Here is a 23,693-nt window from a genome sequence, read left to right on the forward strand (position 1 = left end):
CGCCATTTTAGCACTTTTTATGTTTTTAAAAATATTGTAGAAATAAACATTATTTATCTGTGGATAGTATAGGGATTTAATAAAATTTACTGTAGCAAAATTTTCCGAGTTTTCGATAGCTGTGTAACTATTCTAACTATGATAAGCTTCGTAATTTTTATTCTATTACCATAATTAAAACTTACAATCAACTCTGGAATCGCCATTTATAATTAGATTCGCTAATTTTGATTTCCTCAAACTCCGTTACTAATTAAATAAGGCACACGGAGCGACGTAAAGTTTGGAACATTAAAAAAGGGAAACGCATAGTCGACTCCTTAGGGCCGCGTGAAGTTGACTTTTGTTTCTGTTTAATTGCACCCGGGTGGCCACAGGGGGGAGACTGAGTTAAAAAGTTAATTAGCTTTAATTTTAACTGCGGGGTACAGATAGACCATAACGGCCAATGTAAATGACGCAAAAACCTTTTTGCTAAATGAAAAATCTCATTTCGACCAGTGTGCATTTTTCTTTTGTCATTGGAAAACTAGAATATCTTGAATCGCACGATTACAATTGTCTCATTATTCCATAAATGAAATACTATTTCAGATTTTTTGTGATATAGAATATTCACCAAAATCGCTAAACCCTGTCAAGATTTTTTAATTTTTTTTTGTTGCATTAACTATGGAAATAAATTCAATTAGATTTAAGCATACATTGATGATGTTATTTGCTCATCAAAGTCGATTTTTATGACTATGATTTTTCCTTTTACTCTTTTTGCACAAATGTTTATCTAAGCCATTTATCAAATAAGCAAGCATTGCAGACCTTGGAATGTTAAACAATACAAAATTACTGATAGCACGCTCCAAGTTTTCCCCGAAACCTATGCAAATGTTCAATTTTCTTGGTGGCTTCCTTCTTGCAAATTTTAATTAATATGCAAAGCATATTGAAATTATTTGGAATCTTTTTTTTCTCAGGTAGGAGTCTGCTCACAATTAATTTGTTTGTCCGTTTTATTAACTTATTTAGCTATTTTAAAAAATACTGAAATTCTATTGATATAAAACATTTATCTATAAATCAGACTTTCACTTCATAATGCAATTTTTCACGTCAAATTTTAAATTACATTAATATGAAACTAGTGTACTTATATATACTAGTTGTCCCCCGCAACTCCGACGCGGTAGTCCCGGTATACAATGTATGCTAGTATTGCACCGGGCGATTTCAAATTTCATCAAAATCGGTCCAGCGGTTTAGCCCTGAAAGAGTGGCAGACAGACAGAAAAGCAGACAGACTTTTGCACTCACATGGAACCGTGAACAAGCGACGGTGACGTTTGCAACATACTGTTTGGTTTCAATGTGCGTGGCGTGACTTTGGTATTTACAAACTATAAACCCTTATTTCGCCCTCTCTTCATACATAACTCAAAAGTTCAACAGAAGCAGTTTTAAAACGATCGCATTTCGGGGAAGTCAACCAACAACACTGCGAAGATTTTATTCGCTGAATATTGAGTGGCCCCGATATAGCGTTCCTCGTCTTTTCTAGCACTATCGGTTTGTGGTACAAGATTTTAGCGATTTCGTTTTTAATTTTTTTATTATTTAGCTTTAGCCCGCGGCTCCACACGCGTGGGATTCCCATCTCTGTAGTTATTTTTCTGCTATGAAAGCTTACTATTGTGCGAACTATGTCCTTCTTCGTAATTCGAACTACATACGCGCAAAATTGAAGAAGATTTGTTGAGTAGATACAACGTGAAGAGGTATACAAACTGACACATTTGCTATCGCATTTATAATATTAGTTAGGATACAAATGATTAACGCACGAAAGAAACGGCTAAGTACTACTACAGCGAACAGGAGTCTACAAAAATTATTACTGTACCATTTTGTAGTTATTTATGTGTAAGTTTTGTGTTTTGTACATAAAGACACGAATAAAAAAGTGCCGGCAGCTTCTCCCGCGCAGATTATAAAAATCAATAAGTGAAAAGGATTATAAAATGATCCCTCTCATGAGCGATCAACGTCTCCATTTCCAGAATCACAATTCTACCAATAGCAAGCTAAACGTGGCCGTAGGAGTTGAAAAATTTTCTCTGTTGAAATTTCAACATTTGGCTTTGAAGATAGAAGAAGATAGAAGACGTGAATGCACGGACTGTTTATAGCACAAACATGACATTTTTATCGCGTGTCGAACTCAATAAAATCCTACGACAATAAGAACTCGTGTCAAGAATGAGATTTAAAAAAAATATACATTTGACTCTGTCTGTATTCCTGAGGAAAATTTCGGTGTGTAGTTTGTTATGGTTTTTATATACTAAACTACATTACCCAACCAACTATTGATCTACAAAAACACATAACCTACAAAACAAAGAAGTTATCCTCAGTTCCCCATAACTTATGCCCACCATACGGGGAGGTACCAGATGTTGCAAGGGTGACAATAAATTTTATCGCGTCGTGCGTATTCTCCACACTACAAAATCGTAAGCTTGGATTTGAAACATAAACGGAATGTATTCTATTTAAATTGTAAACCATTCCTGCTAGGAGCATATTTTTTTACCCCCCTAACCTCCCAGGAATACGAAAGAAAAGTTTACGAGTCTCTTGTGCGTTTTGGAAATGATAGGTCTAAATTTTATTACAACATAGCAATCAGACAGTTCGAATTCAGATTCGGATTGATAGGTTTTAGCCATTACTAATACAGCTATGACCAACAGCTTAAAGTGCCCCACTGAGCACGAGATTTTACATTTTTGGGCACCCATCCAATGACCGACTATTGCAAAAGTAGCTTAACTGCCATTGTGGAATGCCAAGCGCGTGAACAACTGTTAGCGTGAGTTTCTAAACCTGTGCTATATCAACTGCTTTGTTCTTGATTTGAATATTATTATAAATATTGATATAATATTTTACTGGATGTAATATATATTTATCACTACGATCTTAGTCATAATAAAAATGAATAAATCTCCAAAAAGCGGTTCCTTAAACTGTGATTTCTGATTTAGAGCAGGTTCATTTTACGGCGGCGCAGCGTTAAATTTTTATAGGCCATCTCCTAGAATTTTATTGGAGACAATAAGGGCGCATAATAAAAGGAATGATGAGTTTCAGAGAGACTAACTAGGAGCAAAAAGACCGTAAAATTTTGTACATAAAAAATATTTGGAATATTTTTTTTTTATATGATTTGAATAATTACCTAAGTATAAGAATAAAAAGTTATAATAAGTTTTAAAAAATGGTTTCATTATATAGTGATCTATATTGAGCAATCATTTATCATATAAATAGTGCTCAGGAACCGTAAGTGACTACAATATATTTCTTTTTATTGCATTACCTGATTAAATCATTTTTATAAAATACTATCGATCCTGCGTAATATGCTACTTTTATATACATTCGTTTTTTTTTATTATAAACAAATATATTACGACAAATCACACAGATTGAGCTAGCCCCAAAGTAAGTTCGAGACTTGTGTTATGGGATACTAACTCAACGATACTATATTTTATAACAAATACATATATAGATAAACATCCAAGACCCGGACCAAACAGAAAAAGATCATTTTCCATCATGACCCGACCGGGGATCGAACCTGGGACCTCTCGGTTCAGGGGCAATCACTTTACCACTGCGCCACTGAGGTCGTCGTTAATAAATTGTATTACTAAACAATAGTGAAAACTGCATGAAAATCCGGAAGAAGGCTTAGAAACAGACAGACGCGGCGGTCGACTTTATTTAATACATAGTGACAGTGATATTAATAATTATTATAGGAACGATGAAACAGTCAATAGGTCCTTTGTCCCTCAACGGGGCATATATCACAGGGAAATCGATATGTCGGGGACAGGCTTAATGGCCCGTAAGTCCCAGGGTTCCCACTAAATCTGAAGTCCTGATCGAGATATGTATATTATAGGCCTCTTTGTGACATCCTATCGATGCTGCCATGTAGACACATTATTGTGTATGATGAAATCTGTTATGAGGTCACCACGAGATGTGCAATGAACACACACACAACGGCTTCCTTGGCACCATTATGGAGTGGTTTGCCATTGCCTCCTCCATTTCAAACACAAGATTATAAATATCTACCAGAGTGCAGGTTTCCTCACGATGTTTTTCTTTATCGGAATTAATTAACGGTCAAAATGAAAACTGTACAGTAGATTGGTGTACAAACTCATGTGACACGAGCAGGATTCGAACCTGCACTGAACCTTTCGATTCACATTCTTTCGGTTATCTCCAACAATAGTGACGCCATTTCCTGCCGTCTTGTTAAGGACATATCCATTGACATAAGACGAATAATTCCCGAGATATACGACTATAGGTACATGGCGTGTGTAAGCTAAACTGATCTTCCACCTCGCAAATCCTGAGAAATCGCTGAGGCTTTCCGAGATTTTCAACACATATTGTCAGCGGGCTTTGTCATAAACTATAGCGATTTTATTCGTAAAAATTAGAACGGCGCGGCAGTAAAACAAAAGTTAATTGGTGATATAAATTGAGAATGCTCTTCGATAAACAGCAGATCGTAGCTAGTGTGTTTTTTTTTTCAATGAAAGGATTTCTTTTGCATTTGTGAAGATATACCTATATACATACTATAAAGTTGTGAATTTGCAATTATTAAAAAATAAGAAATGTTCAAGTAATTACATGACCTTGAGTCTTGCATTTTATCTTCGCGATATTTTAAGAATTTTAATGAAGTCGTAAATTCTGGTGTTTATTTATGAAATAGCGGCCTATCTCAGCTTCACTATGTAATATGTATAAGGATATTTTAAAAAGATCGCCTCTGTATAAAGATATTTTGTGCCAAGAGATGAAAAGTTAGCCAAGTAGTTGTTTTTAAATACTTATCGACTTACTTATACAAATATTTACACAACTCAACCTATTCTCTCTCTCACTTCACTTGAAATGAATGACTCCGACAGTGTTATATCAAACCGCTGACAGTCTATAACTTGTATCCATTAACGTCATTGATTCGGCTCAACTATAAACAGACAAATTCGATTTGCGGTGATGTGTGAGCTTGTGAGACGTGTGAGAATGGCTTCCTGGCTGTGGGTGTGACAAATCAGAGACATGTCAGCTAGATCACGTTCAGTACAATAATGGCGCAGGAAAAACTTTTGTGTTGAGTTCTTTATGTCTACCTACCCGGAATGGCAAATGGAATAAGTATTCAATTACTTTTTAGTTTATACTAGAACTAGCGACTCGTCCCGACTTCGTTCGAGTAAAAACATAATAAATGATACCCCTAAACCATCTTCAGGAATCACTCTATCAATTGGTGAAAACGACATGAAAATCCGTACAATAGTTTTTGAGTTTAAGAGTGAACAGAGACAGACGCGACAGAGGACTTTGTTTTATAATATGTTAAGACAAGGATACCTAGCTTCTCGCTCGCTTGAATTACAAATAGGAACAGTATTTTTCGGATGAATACTGTATTGTAAAGTGGTTACCTTTCGGTCACGTTTTAGCAATTAAAAAAATATTACGGTAATGGGTATATTCCGAAATTTAAAAAAAATCTACTAATCTGAGCGATATTTCCTTGTTGGCAACATTAATTTGGCAGCCATCTTGATTGGCCTGGCCGCATTATGGGCATTAGTGTCAAGGATTTGTTTTCAAGTTTTCAAGATCAAGTGATTTTCGCGCCTTTTTTGTTTATTTTCATAATATCCCCAAGATAATTCGTAATTTCCCCTATACGAAAAAATATGATTCGACATTTTAAATGCTTGATTTGAAGAACCTAATTAAGATTATAATACAAATAGTAATTTTATCATTTCATTGAATACATAGTGGTAAAACTATATATAATGACAGTAACTATAAAATAACTTAACGTAACATTAATCTCTAGCCATCTCTCAGAAATTTCTGTCGGAATTATTAACGCACTATACTAAATATATTGTAGATTCTCAGATACTCTGTAACTAATAATTGTACATAGTTTAGATTGTGAAGAAATAAAGTTTTTTTTAATTGATTGAAACCTTTCTTCAACGAATCTAGAAACTTGTATTCCTATGGCCAGTCGTATGCATAACCTGAGTCTCAATAATTCTAAAAGACTTATTTCCTTTCCAATACACAGAACGAACACAATTTGTTTCATATCGAGCACGATTCATTGCAACAACAGATATTTTGCATCCAAGTGCATGTGTTTCGAGATACGTACAGTATACAATTTATTTATTTAAATTTTATTGCACAACTTAAAATGTAGATGTAAAGAGTGTACGGTGTATGGATTTCTCATACAAACCTAATACTTTTGTCCCCTTACTTTTGTGACCTTAATACAAAGATTAAGGCCTCTGATGATAGAATTTTTCACTGTTTTCTCTCCTGCGCTTGAGCCACTTATTGTCAATCAGTTCTTTAACAAACCACAATTTTTCAAAACGTGATGAATTTCAAATGACATGTTTTCTAGATTCATTTTAAAGTTAGCTAACACAAAGAAAAATAATTGAATTTAGAATGCATATTTTCACTTATTCATTTTTTCATTCTACGTGGCCAGTAGCGCAGTTTTTAGAACATATATTTTTTTTAATTGATACAATTTATAAAGCTTAACCTTTCCGCCTGTAATAAAAACTACAAAACTACTTTAAAATAAAATGATTTCTTTCGTACGTACAAATCCACACGCCACCGTAACACATGGCATTCTGTGCAAGTCAAAAATACGGACAAAACAGAAAATGGCAAAATGATTTTCTATTTTCGAACAATATTAAATTTGAATTTGGTGAGGGTCAAATCCAGGACGGTAACTTTTCATGTCTCATGTTCGATTCAATACCAATCTGATTGTAATATTTTTTCATTATATGAATTGTCTCACTGCCGTCTGAGTTTTTTCGCGGTCACTTCCTTCGCCATAAAGCATCGGAACCCAGGGTCCACTTATCTGCTTTATTCCTTAGTTATTAGATTTAGTATAACTGACGTTTTAATATGCACATTAACCCTCTTTGATCGTAAAATACTTATACTAAAAGCATACTTTAAGCTCGAGTATGTGATGTTCCTATCGCACTTTGCAATATTTAAAATCGTCAGAATAAGACAAAACATACTTTAGCTTCATTATGCTTTAACTTTTTATGAAAAAGAGGACAAATCTATGGTAGATATAGAATCTAACAGACACAATAAAACGATTATTTGTTCTACGTCAGTGTCCGACGAACAGGTTAAAAAAAAACGTTCGTAGTTTTCATTTTTCATCCACAGAGCGATTGAAACATACCTACTGAAACCGATCGCTTTTGTTATTTCACAGTTTTCTGTGCGTGTCACGTCCTGTCCCAGTGGCGTATTTACAAAGGCACCGCCCGTAGGCTGATGATACACTTTTGCCGCCCCTACCTTATTGATTTCTCAAATGTATAATTCATTTTATTGGTATTTTATTTGTACTGAAATAATCAATATAATGTATTTAGGTGATTTGCGATTTGTAAATATTCTATTAAGGTATATTATTTATTTTATTTCAATAAAATTGCAACTTTATTATTTGTAATCTTGTAATGTTATACTAGTCTTTACCCGTTATCAGCTGGTATGTTTAGAGAATAGTATTGTGTCAGCATCTATATTATTAATTGATAAGATAAGCGTTACAGTATACTGCCAAAATATTGAAATTTTGGTTAAACTTTCGCGATTAAAATTCTTCGCATGTAGATTTAGAATTTTTTAAACAAATTTGCCGCCCCCAAAAATCTGCAACACTAAGCCTCAACACACTCAGCCAGCTAGTAAATCCACCACAGTTCTGTTCTGTTTCAAAACATAACGCTATGCTTTACTTTTATGGCACCTACTATATACACAATAAGGTCTATTATTCTTTGATATTTGGAATTAGGTATAAGCAGTATTCGATACGTCTGGGTATTTAGTCTTCGGCTCACGTCTCCTAGTCAGGGCGTGTTGCATCCCTGTATATTTTTGTCCACATTTTGTACTTTAGCCACAGTATTGTGTTGCAGTGTGGTCTTTATTAAATGTGGGGTGTCATATCTTTATTATTTCTGCCATTTATCTTTGTAGGGGTTAATATTGGATTATCGTAAGCGTCAACTTCTTTACATGTACCGATATTGTCTACGTTATCTATAATTAGATATATTGTAAGTTGATTATCTATTACTTATATAATACTTTGATTTGAAAGGTCTTTCAAGCAGTTAACTCGTTCGTACGACCTCGGTGGCGCAGTGGTAAAGTTCTTTCCACTGAACCGACAGGTCCCGGGTTCGATTGGAAAATGATCTTTTTCTGATTGGCCCGGGACTTGGATGTTTATCTATATATATGTATTTGTTACAAAATATAGTATCGTTTAGTTAGAATCCCATAACACAAGTATTGAACTTACTTTGGGGCTAGCTCAATATGTGTGATTCGTCCTAATATATTTATTTATTTTTAACTTACTTTAACTAATCACTTTACATGTACCGATATTATCTATATCTATCTATATTATCTACAATTGTATATAAGTTTATTATCTACTATATAACACTTTGAAATGTCTTTCAAGCGTCGAGACTAATATTTATAGATCTCTTTCAAAACGACATCTGATTACAAAATTCAAGAAACGGGCGATTTCCTCATCTCACAGCGAAATAATGCTCGGAAAATCTTTTTAGAACGCGATAAGCGTTATGGCTAAGCAGCTGCCACTTTACGAAATTATTGGTAGATTTCCCCGAAAAAAGTTGTCGCCCCCAAAAAGAGGGTAAACGTCCCATTTGATAGCTTGATTTTCTTGGGGCGTACAGAGAATGTTAAATTACTGTAGAAATGAAAGATAATAGGCCCCTCTCTTAACGGGGAAAAGTTGAGTTTACATCGAGGGAAAAAAGTTTATATCCCAAAAGGTTCGGAGATTTCGCCTCTGGGGCGCCGGGAACTTCTCGGTTCCTTGTTATTTATTCATGGCTTTCGTAAGATGCATCTACTTATTATTATGGATTTAAGCTTCACTTTAGGTCGTTAATATATCTATCAATATTCTGAGTTTTTTTTTAATATCTATAACATGTCCCACTGCTGGGCAAAATCCTCCCCTCTCTATTAGTTTAGTTTTTTGAAGAAAAATATACAATTGATTTTTTCATGTATATTATAAATACTTTTTCAAACGTTGCTCATTTCGTCGAAATACTTTCGTGATTTTTTTAGGCGTGATGTGCAATTAATTTATGCATGTTGTGTAAGCGAAGTGGTGTAGCTGAAGATGCAAGGGGCACCTAGCATGTGCGCGTGGTCTGAGGGCACACTTCTTGATATTCTTCGTGGGCCGGGTCGTGAGGTTCCCTCTGTTATGGTTGAGCTACGCGATGGCTATATATATATATTATAATCAGCACTCGGATCACAATCATAACCTGTTTTGATATACCTTTTGACTATGTACATTATGTACTTTTATATATTATTAGAAAGAAAAAAAAAAACATTGTAAGAAACAATAATGGTAAGCCGATCTGGCATGATAGGGACCAACACTGTTCAAATGAGTTTCTTTCGGCATTTCTTCTCAGCAGTGGTCGTTCCGAAATGCCAGTAGTTTGTAGCTTGTGAGAAATAACTATAAATATTGACGAGAAAAAGTGCCTGTGAAGGTCTAATTTCTGAATAAATGATTTGAATTTTGAATTTGAATTTGAATTTTGAATATGAAATTATGCTGGATTTATGGTCGACGACAAAGAAAATTTATCCGAATCGACAGCCCTTGAGGGAATGTCTTGGCCTTAATAAATTAGGAGGGCCGACCTTATGTGGGAAAGGGCAAAGACCAAGAAGAAGTTGCTTGACTGAAGCTAGCACAATTTCTTTTAAAGGAACCCCAGACGGTTAAAAAAGTAAACGCTATAAGGGAGCCATATCTTGTACGTTAACTTTAACCTGAGCACAACACACGCGTAAAGTTTGCAATTTTTTATAATGGGGGTGGCGCGATTGTTAAAGTTCTCGTCAAAGTTGTCTGGTGCAACTGAGCCCTGCTCGCGAAGAATTTTAAAGATACGGAAAAGAAAATAAAACAGAATTGGAAATAAAAAAGAAACAACAGATAATTTGAAATCGAACAATTTATTGTGAACTAATACGAACGTATTGTAAAATTTGGGATATATATTTATAATATTAATCTTACTATAACAAAACATCGATAATAAAGCGATAACTTCGTTTTACCAACATTTGATAAAGCCATAAATCATTGCAATCAAGTGTAATATTATTTATAAACGGACACATCGAACGATACATCATTAAAACATTAAAGCTATGTAAAACATGGCCACGATAGTCTTAGACTAAACAATTAATTTAGCTTTTAGTAACATTTCCATCCCAATCTATAGCAAAAACCCAAGGACATAACATTACTACGGTAGCCGAAATTGCAAAGAATTTTTGAAAGTAAATGTCTCCAAACATACACGTATACCTATATTTAGTTCAGACGTTACATAGACATTATATGGTTCTAAATGTATGACATTCAACTAATTATAGAAACAGGCGACATTATAATTTGGTACTATGTAACTTTGTATAGCTCAACAATTTTTTACCTTTAAGTGTAAGTACCTAATTATAATGTTGTTGTTGGTGGTAAAACTATTCAAACTGCAACAGATGGCTATAAACTTATTCTAAAAGATTTATGAGATAATGAGTACTAACATTGTCAATTTTACGACAAAATTTCGAGGTTGTATATAAATTAGATAAAATAGGAGTAACAATAAAATCTCCTGCAAATATCAAAATTATATGTCTTTCTGTAAAATGATTGGAATGGAAGTTCGCACGTATCGCAGTAGTCAGTGCATGTGAAGTTATGAAAAATATAGCATTTTTACGATATGACAAAGTCGTTAGCGGGGAAGACTGGGGAAGACTTACATCTTTTACGGTTCCACATATAAAATGCTACTCATAACAACGGAGTTGTAAATAGGAAACTAATAGTTTTCATTGACAGTATAAAAGTACAAAATGAGGCGAAGTACTAATCTAACAGTTTCAAAACATTCGTTGCTAAATTGTCTTCAGGAATCGCATCTATAGAAAGGAGCATTTCCTTAGAAAAATACAGTGGTAACCTTAAGTTAGATTAGTGCCAAAGCTTACAAATACGAGTAAATCTAGAGTACAAAAGCAGTCTCCAGATTAAATTCGGTAACGTAGCTTAATGATAAGTATATTTTGTTATTTAATTTTACATTTATAGTTACTTTATTAAAAATCACTAATTTCTGGGTCTGTGTCTGCGTATTTGCAGGTGAAAGGATTTCTTAACCAAGAACAGAATGATCGATCACTGTGTTGCTTGTATTTGGCCGTTGTATGCTTTTTGGCATGTGCGCGAGCTACTGCTGCGCGTCTGGTCGGATAGGAATCTAAAGACGACGCATCAGAGTCTCTAGGTACCGAATCGTACCCTGATTCTGCTCGTCTAGATGTAGCTGCGGGACTATGCTTTCCAGTTCTAGGCGTGGACTCATGCCCGCTATCGTAACCATCGGGCTTAGAACCGGCTACTACTCTTGCTACGTTCTTATCATATTTTTCATTTTTTTCTAGACGCGGCTCCGTTGTTACTACAGGTGGAGTAACTTCTAGATGTAAGTTAGATTTTAATTCACGAAAGGAATTAGACGAAGGAGCTCCACTACCAGGTAGTCGCTTTTCCTCGCGTAAATTTGGATCTGACGCACCATCGGGATGCCTCAAGGAGGCTATTCGAGCATCAGTCATATCATTGCCGCGGTACCTTTCAAAAGGTCCATAAGAATCATTATTAGCTACTTCCAAGTCTTGATATCCGCAATTTTCGATTGCACTGCCTGGTCGAGACATAGTACGTTTACAACTATTACAAACTTTGTCGCTAGGTCTATATGCTGGTTCACTATAGACTGACCCATCACCGTGGTATTCTTCTGTATCCCTAACATTTGACAAAGATAACGATTGAAATTGGGGAGCTAATCTTGATGCAGCTAGATCCTCATCAAATAATCGACGAGAACCGTACAGTTCAGTCAAACCTAGTAAATCATCAAGCCTAGATCGCGATGTTGGTATATTTTCATGAGGATTAATATTTTCAAGGGAATGGCCACATGTAAAATTATCAGCATAATAGCCAAAAGTTTGTCTAATAAGAGCTTCCTTCCTAATTTGTCTCTCGACTTCACTGTAGAGAGATAAAGTGTCAGTAAATGTTGAAGCGACAGTTAAATTCTCTTGACTAAGAATTCTAAGTGGATGGTCTTCAGATCCTTCTTGATCAACTTCTGGAAGGGGATTTTCAAACCCCATACAAAAAGCAATATCTTCTTCAGTTACTTGTAAACAGCTATCCTGCATTGGAACCGGTTCCATTGGTTCTTCAACTTCAATTATTTCTAAGATTTCATCTTCATCATCAATTATATGTCCTCTACTCATGCCATGAGAATCAATATCTCTGCTGTGATTTGAAAGAAGTTCATCATCCATTCTCATACGTTCCTTATATTTACTGTCTAAACTTTCCATTGATACTTCTCTACTATTTAAACTACTAGGCTGTATCAAGGGTAAAGCTGGAGGGATTTCAGCTAATTCTTCACTGTCATCATCATCATCTTGTTCATTTTTAGTTGCCACTTTTATGACATTTGTTTTCTTGATATTTTGATCAATAGAACTTTCTTTTTCTTCCTCAATGGTCATACTTTTTGTTCCTGATTTCAAACCAGTCCTTATTGTTGACTCTTCTACATGCACTCGCCTAGCGTCTCTGATACTGGGTTCCATTTTATGTATAACTTCTGAATCGTCGATTAATTTTTGCCCAGAATCTTTATGACCTATTAAAGATTTGTGGCTAGGCGAATTATGCCTAGATTTCTGGATTTGAGATGTTTGATTTTCTACCCATTTTCTGATCATATTTTTCTTGTGATTGTCCATGTACCCATAGCCAATATTTTCTCCAGCATGCGTTCCAAGAATTCCGACTTGAAGGGGTAATGTACTTGTCTGAATAGTCGAAGGATCAAATTGTACCGGTCCTTTACTTTCTTGCATAGGTCCATCAATCCAAGTTTCCCGTTTTTTACCTTGTGTTTCTTTAATTATATGTCTTGCTTCAACAAGTTTTGATTTCGATATTCTTGGTCCGTCTATCCATTGTTCATCACTGGTACTTTTAGTTTCATCTTGAAATTGTTTTGAACATGCTTTCTTAATTGGTGTGGATTTGGATGCAGAAGAATGGACGGGTGATGATTTTGGAGTGTTCGATGGTTGTGTCACTATTTTAAGGGGAGAAGATTTAGGCGTTGAGTGTAATTTATGCACAGGACTTTTTTCTTCAATAACTTTAGTGAGCGATGATCTATGTTTATGTTCAGCCGCAGAGCCTCTTAGTGCTTTGCTCATGACACATCTATTATCACCAGAATTGATATGAGGTATGTAAACAGGTGGATGTTCGCCATCTGTGGCATCATCTAAAGGACCTACATAAATAACAGTATCAGCAGATAGGTCACTACTTGAAGGATCAGGTTCACTACTGCTAGGTTTTGATGCATCTTCACCTGAACTCCCGCCAGATCCAGCGTTGTTGTTAGATGAATATTTAATCTTTCTTCTCCTTAAACGATGGATTCTTGATGCTAATTGCAACGTCGTCAGTGTATCTGAATAGTTTTGTGTATTTGGGGATACATGTACGATCATAGCAGTGTGGCAAGTAAGTGATCCAAGACATTCTTTTAACACATGCGTGAGATTGTGGTCTCTGTAGGGTAAATGTCTTTGGCCATTGAAAATAGCCAGTAATATATTTCCTAGACCAGATAAAGGTATTCCGCCATTGGTCTTCCCTCGTTCAGAATTTCCTAGATCTATTAAATGTAATCGGCTTCTTCCTCCGGCAACTGAAACAAAGGTTTACTTTGAAATGAACTTTGCAACAGTTGTTTGCATTGAAAATGTTAATCACGGTAAAATCTTTATTTTTGATGATAGGTAAATATTTACCTGCACCCTTCCCTCCAATGCTATATTGGTAAACGTGTAGAGTGTATAATAGATGACTGTCTTTCCCCTCTTCTTTCGCCCCTCTTGTCGCCAAGGCTGCGTCGAGGTAGAATGCTGCTTTCTCAGCGCTGTGCACTCTCAACTCCGATTGGTTTTGCAGATGTGTCCCGAATAGAGGGTCGTCCCGAAGATACACCCCCGGCGACTGTTCCGAGTCTGTTGGAAAGTTGCACGATTTATTTACACGTAAAATGTATTACCTACATAATGGTTAGTTTACTAATGTGTAACTAATGTACGTGCCTACTTGCCACTAGGTTAATAGCGAGTCGCAAATGTCAGATTAGAAAAAATCTGACACCAGTGTATGTAATAACATTCAAATATTCAACGCCTTGCTTGTTCATCTACTTAATATAATAGGCGAAATAGTTTTAATAATGCATGTGTTATGTTTTTGTTTAATAAGTACCAATGTGTACCTTAGCTCAAGCATGTGACACACACAGCATGTTGCTCACAGCCACTAGGTACCGTGTGTAGTTTTTCGTATAATTGTTCGTTTTAATAACAAATAAATAAGTCTGCCTCTATTACAATGACAACTCACCATTTTGATACGGAGCCAACAAGTCCTTGATCTGGTTGGTGTTGGTGCACAGTTCCACGGCAGACACCCTCACCGAGAAGCGAGTGCCACACTTGTGTCGCTGCTCAGCTATTCCGCGGAACAACCACGAGATGGCGCACGGAATGATGCCCAGGGAAGCTGCTAAATCTGATCGCCCCAACATCGTGTAGGATTTACCTGTCAACAAAAGCAAATGTAATTTCTATTTTTTAAAGACCTTTAATCCGATACTAACGGCGGTACTACTAGTACTAGTAGTACCAGATGTCGAGATTTATTCAGAGTTAAAAGCAGTTATAAATTTGAATTAAATGGACTATGAATTTTTAATGACAATTGATTTTTCTTAGTATTCTTGATACAGTTGAATGAGATTAACTCATGTGAAATATTTTATGTAATAAGAAAAAAAAAACAATTATAACATAATGAATCCGAAGATTGATAAATTAATCCAAAGGAATAGTATACTTATTGACGTCTTAGATAAAGATCATTTTATTGAAAAATATATATATATCTCCATATTTATTTTCAGTCAGATCTATTTTCTATTTGTACACTCCAAAAGTGAAAACGAATACTTTGGCATCAGTAATCAAAATCCTCATATTAACTCGTCTGGGTTGAAAGCGTTCAACTCAGTGTGAAGTTATATTAAAGGCGGTGTTTACTTCTCAAGAGGCAGACGGGGAGGCCGCTCGCTCTTGACTATTTATCAAACTTTCAATTAAGACCTCTACTCTTTCCATTTCGATGCAAATTCGTGCCCCTCGTGAATGAAAACTTGCACCATATATTATAGTGTCTTAGTTTTAGAAATGATGTACGTTAAAATTAAAATTTGCGTCGTTGGTAGGTATGATATCAAAGTCTATACACGCATTTTGATAGAATTAGAACAAGAAGATATATTAACTTTTAACTTCTATTTTATGATTGATGTTTATAAACATTTTAGCTACTGAATGTATTTCTGACTGGAAAAGGTATTTTCGATTTTTTTAAGTATTAAGATCAGATTTTATCTATACTATTATTATAAAAAGGTAAGCGTTTGTGAGTTTCTATGTTTGAGGCGGGTAATCTCCGAAACTACCGCATCAATTTCAAAAATTCTGTCACAATTAGAAAGGTCCATTATCCAAGATTGCTACAGGTTATATTTTTAGCCCTGGGCAACATCTAGTCACTGATAATTTGATGCGTAAAAATACAGTAAAATGGCTAGCAGATTATCAGATTAGCAGATATGGGTGTTAAAACCTTCCAATTAAAAAAGATTATAAATACATGGAATCTAATATAACCAATCTCCTCAATGTAACTGGAAGAGAGGACTTCTACACGTATAAGGAGTGGATCATAAATAGAGGAAGGAATAATTAAAATGCTTTTTTTACTTCAACAGAAATGATGAAAACTATTTGAAGTATAACGTGATAAACGCCCGTCCTGATCACAAATGGCGTTATGTAAGACTTGACGCCGCCGAGGATTACGGTTTTAAATGCAAATTGAATGAAAGCCTCGAGAAGTTTCCCGGAGCTGGCAGAAAGCTCGCTAAACCGAGCTTAGTACGACATCCCGCTTATTTCGGGAACTGTTGATCCAGCCGAGTGAATATAAACCTGGTTTTAATTATTAAATTTATGGCCTACTTTCCTTTGTAAGGTAGCTTTTAGCAGTGGCGTGGAATTCAACCTTATATCCAATCAAATCAAATAATTTATTCAGAAATTAGACCTTTTCACGTTCAATATGACTTTTTCACGTAAAATTTTATATTATATTGTTTTTTCTCAAAAATTTATAAACTACTGGTATTTTAGAACGACCACTGACGAATAAATACGTGCTTTAATAAAAATTACGAAATATTTGTTTTTTTTGTCTAAATACATTTGGAAAATGTTGCTAATTGGAACGACTTGCGTCCGGAATTGTCAAGAAAATCTCATTTTATGACTTAATTACTTGTTCAATTATAGAACAATTAGTATTTTCAAAAAGCTTATTTAAAAAGCTATTCAGAAATGTGAAAATGAATTAGATAATCAGCATTTTTTAAAAGGCGTTCCGGTACCGTAACGGCCATCTTTTTTGAAAAACGCCCATTATGACAAAGTTATAACTTGTGCTACTCACCAAGGCCTGCGTGTCCGAAGCAGAAGAGGCAACCATCGGTCCCGTTGATGACGGCGTGGATGACGTCCGTCAGTGCGCTTGAGCAGATCTCCGTCTGAAAAGATTGATAAATAAATATTATAAGGGCTAATCACACATATTGAGATAATAAAATTTAAATTTGTACGTAACAGAACAGTCCATAGAAAAATACACGGGATAAGTCAAATAAAGAACAATATAAATTACCCGTGTCATCTATCTATATTGCCCATGGCCGGAGCGTGTTTCGTAACCATTGAAGAACTCTAATAGAAACTATATTACATAAAACCTAATAAGTTACTCTTACAAGAATGATATCAAATGTATATTTCTCCTCTCGAGTGTCTGTAAAATGTTTTTCAGAAAACTTTCCCCATACCGCGGCAATATTACCCGAAACATCACTTCACGAGTATAAACATTCATCCGAGATAGAAGTCAACTCGTCGAATATTCAGTATAACTTCTTTAGAATCCGAAATAGCGCTATAAAAGGGCAAAGTTTTTCGTTACACAGAGGTGGGCATAATACTCTGAATAATTTAGGCAAATCTAGCACTTACAGGGTGTTTACGGTGTAAGCCGGCGGAGCGCCACGACCACAGCTGATGGGCAAACTCCCGGGCATTTTGAAGAGAACATTTTCAGCCTAATCGGTTTCGTAGGACTAAAATTGGACGCTTTGAAAAATATCTATTATGGTCTAAAAAGACGGACTCTTGCACCGCTGTTTTCTTTCGACCCGTGCACAGATAATTGAAGAGCTTAAGGTGAGGTCGGGATTAGGTCTGGTTAGGGGGCCGCATGGATTTTGGTTTTTAATGGCGTCGAATATGTATGAAGAGGATAAAGTGTTTTTGGATCCTATGTTGTTAGTATCACATTGAGTTATCGACTCAATTCGGCTGTTGTAAGTAAAAGTAAGAATTATAAACTTTTTGTTTATTTCTTTTTCAATATGTCTTTTATTTATACCTACTATCAAATTATAATTTGGAAATTTGTGAAATTATTGGTCAAAATACACAACAGAATATTTTAAAAGTTATATATATGTGTGTAACAACATTTATTCTGCAACATTCTAGCTATCCAACGAGTAACTAATTTTTATTATAGTAGCGCAAAAACAAACTATTTCTAGATTCCTATTTTTAACGACACATTGAACGTGGTAACTTTGCAGAAATGTATAAATTGCTAATGGTCAAACTCGTCTACTTCTCGACAATTCTCCGATCTTCAACGAGACTTGAAACTTGTCCCCAGCGAAGGTTGAACTTGGCCACCCTAGACCGGACTAGTTGAGATCCCAGATGGGTAAGGGCCCGGAAAATTTGATAATTTCAAGCGGACTAATTTTTGCCCCTCCTTTTGCTGTCGTATTGCGTCGGCTGACGGTTGTGGAATAAAACAATTGACAATTTTCTTGTTACAATTATCAGACTGGTTTACCATTAAGGCACTAGATGAAAATTAAAACATCTAAATGCAGGTTTCTTTACGGTGTTTTCCTTCACCAAACGTTCAGATGTGATTTCAAATTACCATACACGGTTGGTTGGCTCCTATAAAAGCATGTGGCATGAGTAGGATTCGAACTTTCGAATCTAAAATTCAAATTTTAGCTGAAATAACTTTATCGAGTTAAATCGCACTAGTACTGTGCGTTTTGATATAGTCCAGTTTTAGCCGGGAGGCAACCCAAAACAGCTCGAGAATACTGAAATTGTTTTGAATGGAAATTTTAATGATCTCTCGTGTCGCTAATTGAGAAAATACTCAGGTTTTAATGGGTGGGGGGGTACTTAATATATTTTATCATGGCGCGGCAAAATTAATCGCTTGCGTAAATATTTTATTGTACCTTGAAAACTGAATCTTAATTGTATTAAACGTTGTTAATTATTACTCAATAATGTTTAATTTTGTTAATATAAACTGTAAGTAATATAAGTGTTTAGAGTCAAAGTTAAAATTATAATATTTTAAAACGACTGCCATTTTGATTTTAATCCCACTAATATTATAAAGGCAAAGGTTTGTGAGTATATTTGTTACTACTTTCACGCTCAAACGGCTGGGCTAATTATTACATGGTAATACTTTTAAAGTAGATGATGTTACTGTGCATAAAAAGAAGTATTTTTTTATAATCACGCGAGTAATACCGCGGTGTGCAGCTAGTTTTAATTAAATGCGTTATATATGTATGTTAATTCTATGTACCTATGTTAGATGTTATGTATTTTAGATTTGTTCAATGTTTAACGACAGAGCTGTCAATGTCAAAAAAATGCCGCCTTTTTATTTGTCATAGAAAAAAACTGTCTATTAATTGTAAGACAACATTACATGGAGACGACGAAACCAACATTACATTTTTATTAAATCCCTCGAAAATGTCCTTATATTCCTCAAGAACACATCTTTTCATTGAAATGAAATGATTAATATTTTACCATTGGAAAACAAAATGGCTATCACAGAATCACAGCTACGAAGGTAGTATCGCAGAGGCAGTATCAAGTCCATTGCGGCCACCCCTGACAGAAGCTAAGCCCTTGAGCTACAGATGTCCAATTCTCATGAAATATGACATGGAAGGTTAACATAGCTTTATATACTAGTGACTAGCACCGGCTTTTCTTGTGCTCTCAACCTGAAACTATTTTTTTTTTCAATTAAAGACAGATTTGTAAGATTCGTAGGTATGGATTTTTTCAATCCATCCGGTTAGATTCGAAAACTAAATTTTCGTATTCTGTTTTTGATATATGAATTGGTGAAAAGTCGCGAATATAATACATTATGATTCAATAATAGATATGTTACTATCATAAATATATGATAAATATCTGTCGCGATAAACTCAAAAACGACTATATGGACTTTCATAGGGTTTTCACCGATAGATAGTGTGATTTCTGAAGAAGGTTTAGATATAAATTATTATGTTTTAGTGTTGTATGTCTGTGATTTCCCCAAACGCACCCTAGCTTGGAGAGTAATGAGGATTAAACGTATTAATGTGATTGTCGATGCGTCGCAACGCGTAGGTATGTACTTACTGATTTATGAATGGCTTTACTGGTTAGTATGTGTGTTTGTCTGTGGATTTGTTACTATTTAGTGTCGTTTTAGTGGATTTTAGTATGCGGTGTATTCAGCGTATAGAAGAAACGCAGATAAACATCTGAATCGAACCCAAGACCTCCAGGTAGTGGGATTAGTTTTAATAATAAACTATAAGTACTTAACTCGAAAAGAAAACTAGGTTATACATAATATATGTTTTAAGATGCAAATAAGGCTGATTTTTGACATAATGGATGAGGTAAAAAATATATATGGCTAATAAAATAATAAAAAATAAAAGGTGACTTGCCCCAGTCATATCTACGTTTAGACAGAATAGCGATATTTTTCTGTGCACGTTAAAGTTAATGTCAAAGTTGACTGGAGCAACTCGCCTTATAATTATGTATAATAACATGACACCATCCATTTTTGAGTCATTTACTTTCAAAGCGCAAAAAATAAATACAAATAGAATTATTGTCTTTTGAGATCCATCTAAACATAACATTGAAATCAGTGTAAAACATCCACCTTATTCAAAAAGGGCCAACAATGCAGATAAAATCCGATAGACGAATATTTGTACAAGAGACGAGACAGAATTTTTAGAAAGTTGGTAATATCGAGCGTTCTGCAGCGCTTCACAATTTTAAGGCGCAAGTTGAAGGCGTGCGACGACCGTAAACGATTGACGATTATTCAAATGACGCTGGACATTGGACGCTGTGAAATTGTAAAACTAAGTCACGTTTGTTGATACATGAACTGTTCATTATGGTAGGACTTAAACACTTTTTTTTACGTACTACCAAGCAGCAAACAGATATGCGGCTTACGATAGAACACCTGCCACTGCACCACCACACAAGAGTGTAACCAACGCTTGCGACGTTGTGCCCTAAGGTATTTTACTATAGTATCCCGTATATGTACTTCCTCTCTCACCCCTAAAACCGGAACACAATATATTTTTAGAATACTGTAAATAGTCATGGCATAGCGCCATCTATATTTAGTTCAACAAAATTGGTCTTTAGACAATGTAGTAATCGCGGTGACGACGAGACGTGTCGACGTGTTGTCTAGACGTGTCGCGCGCCTCCAAATTACACCTTAAATATTTAACTCGCCGTCCGCGCATTTTTCGTACATGGAATTCTGTGAATCTGCAATGTAGCAGGTTCAAGTACTCATACGGATGGAATTTCGTTCTCGCATATTATTAAGTTATCGTGTAAGTATGTTTATACTAAATGGTTGGATTCCTGAAAAAAATGTCTGTCTTTAAAAGGTGTAAATGTTGTTTCACTGAATAGGAAGGTACAATCCTCGGCACGTAAGTTAAACCAAAATGGCGACCGTCAGCACAGTTTTACTTACAGATAGAAGTTATGGGATTTTTCGTGGTTACCCGTGAAATACAAAATACTCGTTTATTTTTTCATAAATAATAACCACTAAAAATCTACTATTGTACGTATATGGATCATATTCCTATCGGTTCACACAGGCGTTTTAACTCTACCACCACCGCTTCAATTTGGGCTTAGGTAAAATTTTTGACTCCGTATATGAAAGAACTGTCATAAATAATTGCCTACTAAATCCGTTCAAACTTGCCTGCGCATCATCTTGTGAGAATATAGCATCAAAGGCGAACATCTTCGGAGCGGCCACCCCTACTTTTCTATCTTCAGGGGCGGTGGCGGCATTAGGCAGGTTTTCGCAGAGGCTCACTTGCTTCTTGCGTTTGTCCAGGGAGAAGGTTTGAGAGCCACTGGTGAAGGGACCCTCGCCCGGCGCACCCACTCGAAGCATCACTTTGACCTGCAACAAAGAAATTGTGATGTTAGATTTGCTTCTACCCTTATATTGAGTAAATCCTCTCAAACTATCGCTGTTTGACTGGAAGAGATCTATTCATGGGATAAGACCGTTATTGTATATTTACCGTCTTGTTATGTGTATTTTTAACGTGTGTTCTTTATGAAATAAACATCTTTCTTTGTTGGTTGATTATTCTTTATGATAACAAACAAGGATACTTACACTAAATGACACGAAAATGTGAAAGAATAAATTTTACATCAAAGGTCGTTAACTAAATCCAAATTTCATCAAAATCTGCCAAGCGGTTTAGCGATTTTGCGTGGCAGGCTTTCACATCGCATTCGTATTGGATTAAGTTTTTCAATAAACCTGATTATTACGTATTGAAATAATTTGTATTAGTTCGACAACTGTTTTTTTTTTTCATATCTAATAATGGATTGTAAAAGTTAAATTTAACTTCCATCAATCATGGCAAGCATTTTAATGCTTTGCTACAAATAAAACGTATAAAACAGCGAGTTTAAAAAACTTGATTTCCCTCAAGACGCGATGACACGAACTGTCAAAAACGCGACATTCAATTAAGGGTTGGGATCCGCAATGAATGGATCGCTTATTCGCGTCATACTGTCAAGAACGCGTCATATGCTCAATTTAATTGCGAATTCACCTGTTTTTAACACCGACGCAAAAAGAGATAAGATTTACCGCTAAGTGTGTCTGTCTGTGTACGTGGCACCGTAGCTCATAAACGGGTGAACCGATTCAGATTTGTGTGAATGTTCAAATTTTCGCATAGCTCTAGTAACAGATCGGAATAGTGGACAGCGGTTTATTAATTTTTACCGATGATTTTTGGAATATATTTACATTTTATTACATTTGGAATTTCAAGAGGCATTTTTCTTTCGCCGTCGAAAAGATATAAGAACATTATATTGAAGTGTAATGTTAATCTGTGGAATAAACTAAAAATTAAAATGAACCCCGTTTGAATTCTAAAATGATTTGAATTGCGTCATATTTAAATAAAACCGCTTCTGTTCTCTCGTCATTCGCGTCCCTGGCAGTAGATATCGGCTCGGTTGACATCCAAATCCGTAAATCCTGAGTGACGGCACGGACGGCGTCTGCCATGATGCCGATTAGTCCAGCGAACAGTGTTGTCCGTTTAATGAAATTGTATTTATTCATCACAAAAAAATGTTGTGTCGAAATAATGACATTAAAAATGTGATATTCAGATTTGTGTGAAAAAACAAACTTTGGTTTTTCGGTTGTTTCGCTATACGCTAAAAGGCCGTATCGATGCAACGGAAATAGCCAATAAGGATGTCACGCTTCCCAGCCAATAAGCGATCTAGTAGTAGTAATGGTTCCACTGTCTAAAAGTTTAAATCACACGCACGTCAGAATGTGGAATATACATGGATTTAGTAAGTATTTCGCGGAATACCTACTAATTTCATGGAATTCATATAATTCTTTATTCGTCAACGTCACGTGAAGAAATCCTTTTTACTATAAACGTGCTATTCTCAACCTTAACGTTGCCAAAATCATCATTTATGCCAACGATGGAGCGTTAATACCACATATATAAGAATATTATACCGATATAAGTACAAGAAAAGAATAAATATAGAAATGTCACTTTGGCTAACCAATTTTGCACAAACAAGGGGTAATGAAATAAGCAAACTAATAAAACAACAGTAACTCGCAACTGCCACATCTACTGCTACTAACTACTTAGTTGTCAACTCGTGTAATTAATCTGAAA

The 23,693-nt window shown here is 35.3% G+C and overlaps 1 protein-coding gene across 3 annotated transcripts in view; it reads right to left on the minus strand.

Annotated features, from left to right (window-relative positions):
• Positions 1-10,234: 10,234 nt before the first annotated feature.
• The window catches only part of LOC128676573 (uncharacterized protein), a 237,824-nt gene continuing 224,365 nt past the window's right edge, over positions 10,235-23,693 (minus strand). For all 3 annotated transcript variants that reach the window (XM_053756752.2, XM_053756754.2, XM_053756753.2), the window contains 5 exons: positions 21,698-21,904; positions 16,973-17,066; positions 14,804-15,001; positions 14,194-14,409; positions 10,235-14,090 (listed from right to left, as the gene is read on the minus strand). In XM_053756752.2, coding sequence (XP_053612727.1) covers positions 11,395-14,090; positions 14,194-14,409; positions 14,804-15,001; positions 16,973-17,066; positions 21,698-21,904 — 3,411 coding nt within the window. In that variant the 3' untranslated portion in view covers positions 10,235-11,394. The remainder of the gene's footprint in view (positions 14,091-14,193; positions 14,410-14,803; positions 15,002-16,972; positions 17,067-21,697; positions 21,905-23,693) is intronic.

This window comes from Plodia interpunctella, chromosome 16, assembly GCF_027563975.2.
Source record: "Plodia interpunctella isolate USDA-ARS_2022_Savannah chromosome 16, ilPloInte3.2, whole genome shotgun sequence".
Taxonomy (NCBI): Eukaryota; Metazoa; Arthropoda; class Insecta; order Lepidoptera; family Pyralidae; genus Plodia; species Plodia interpunctella.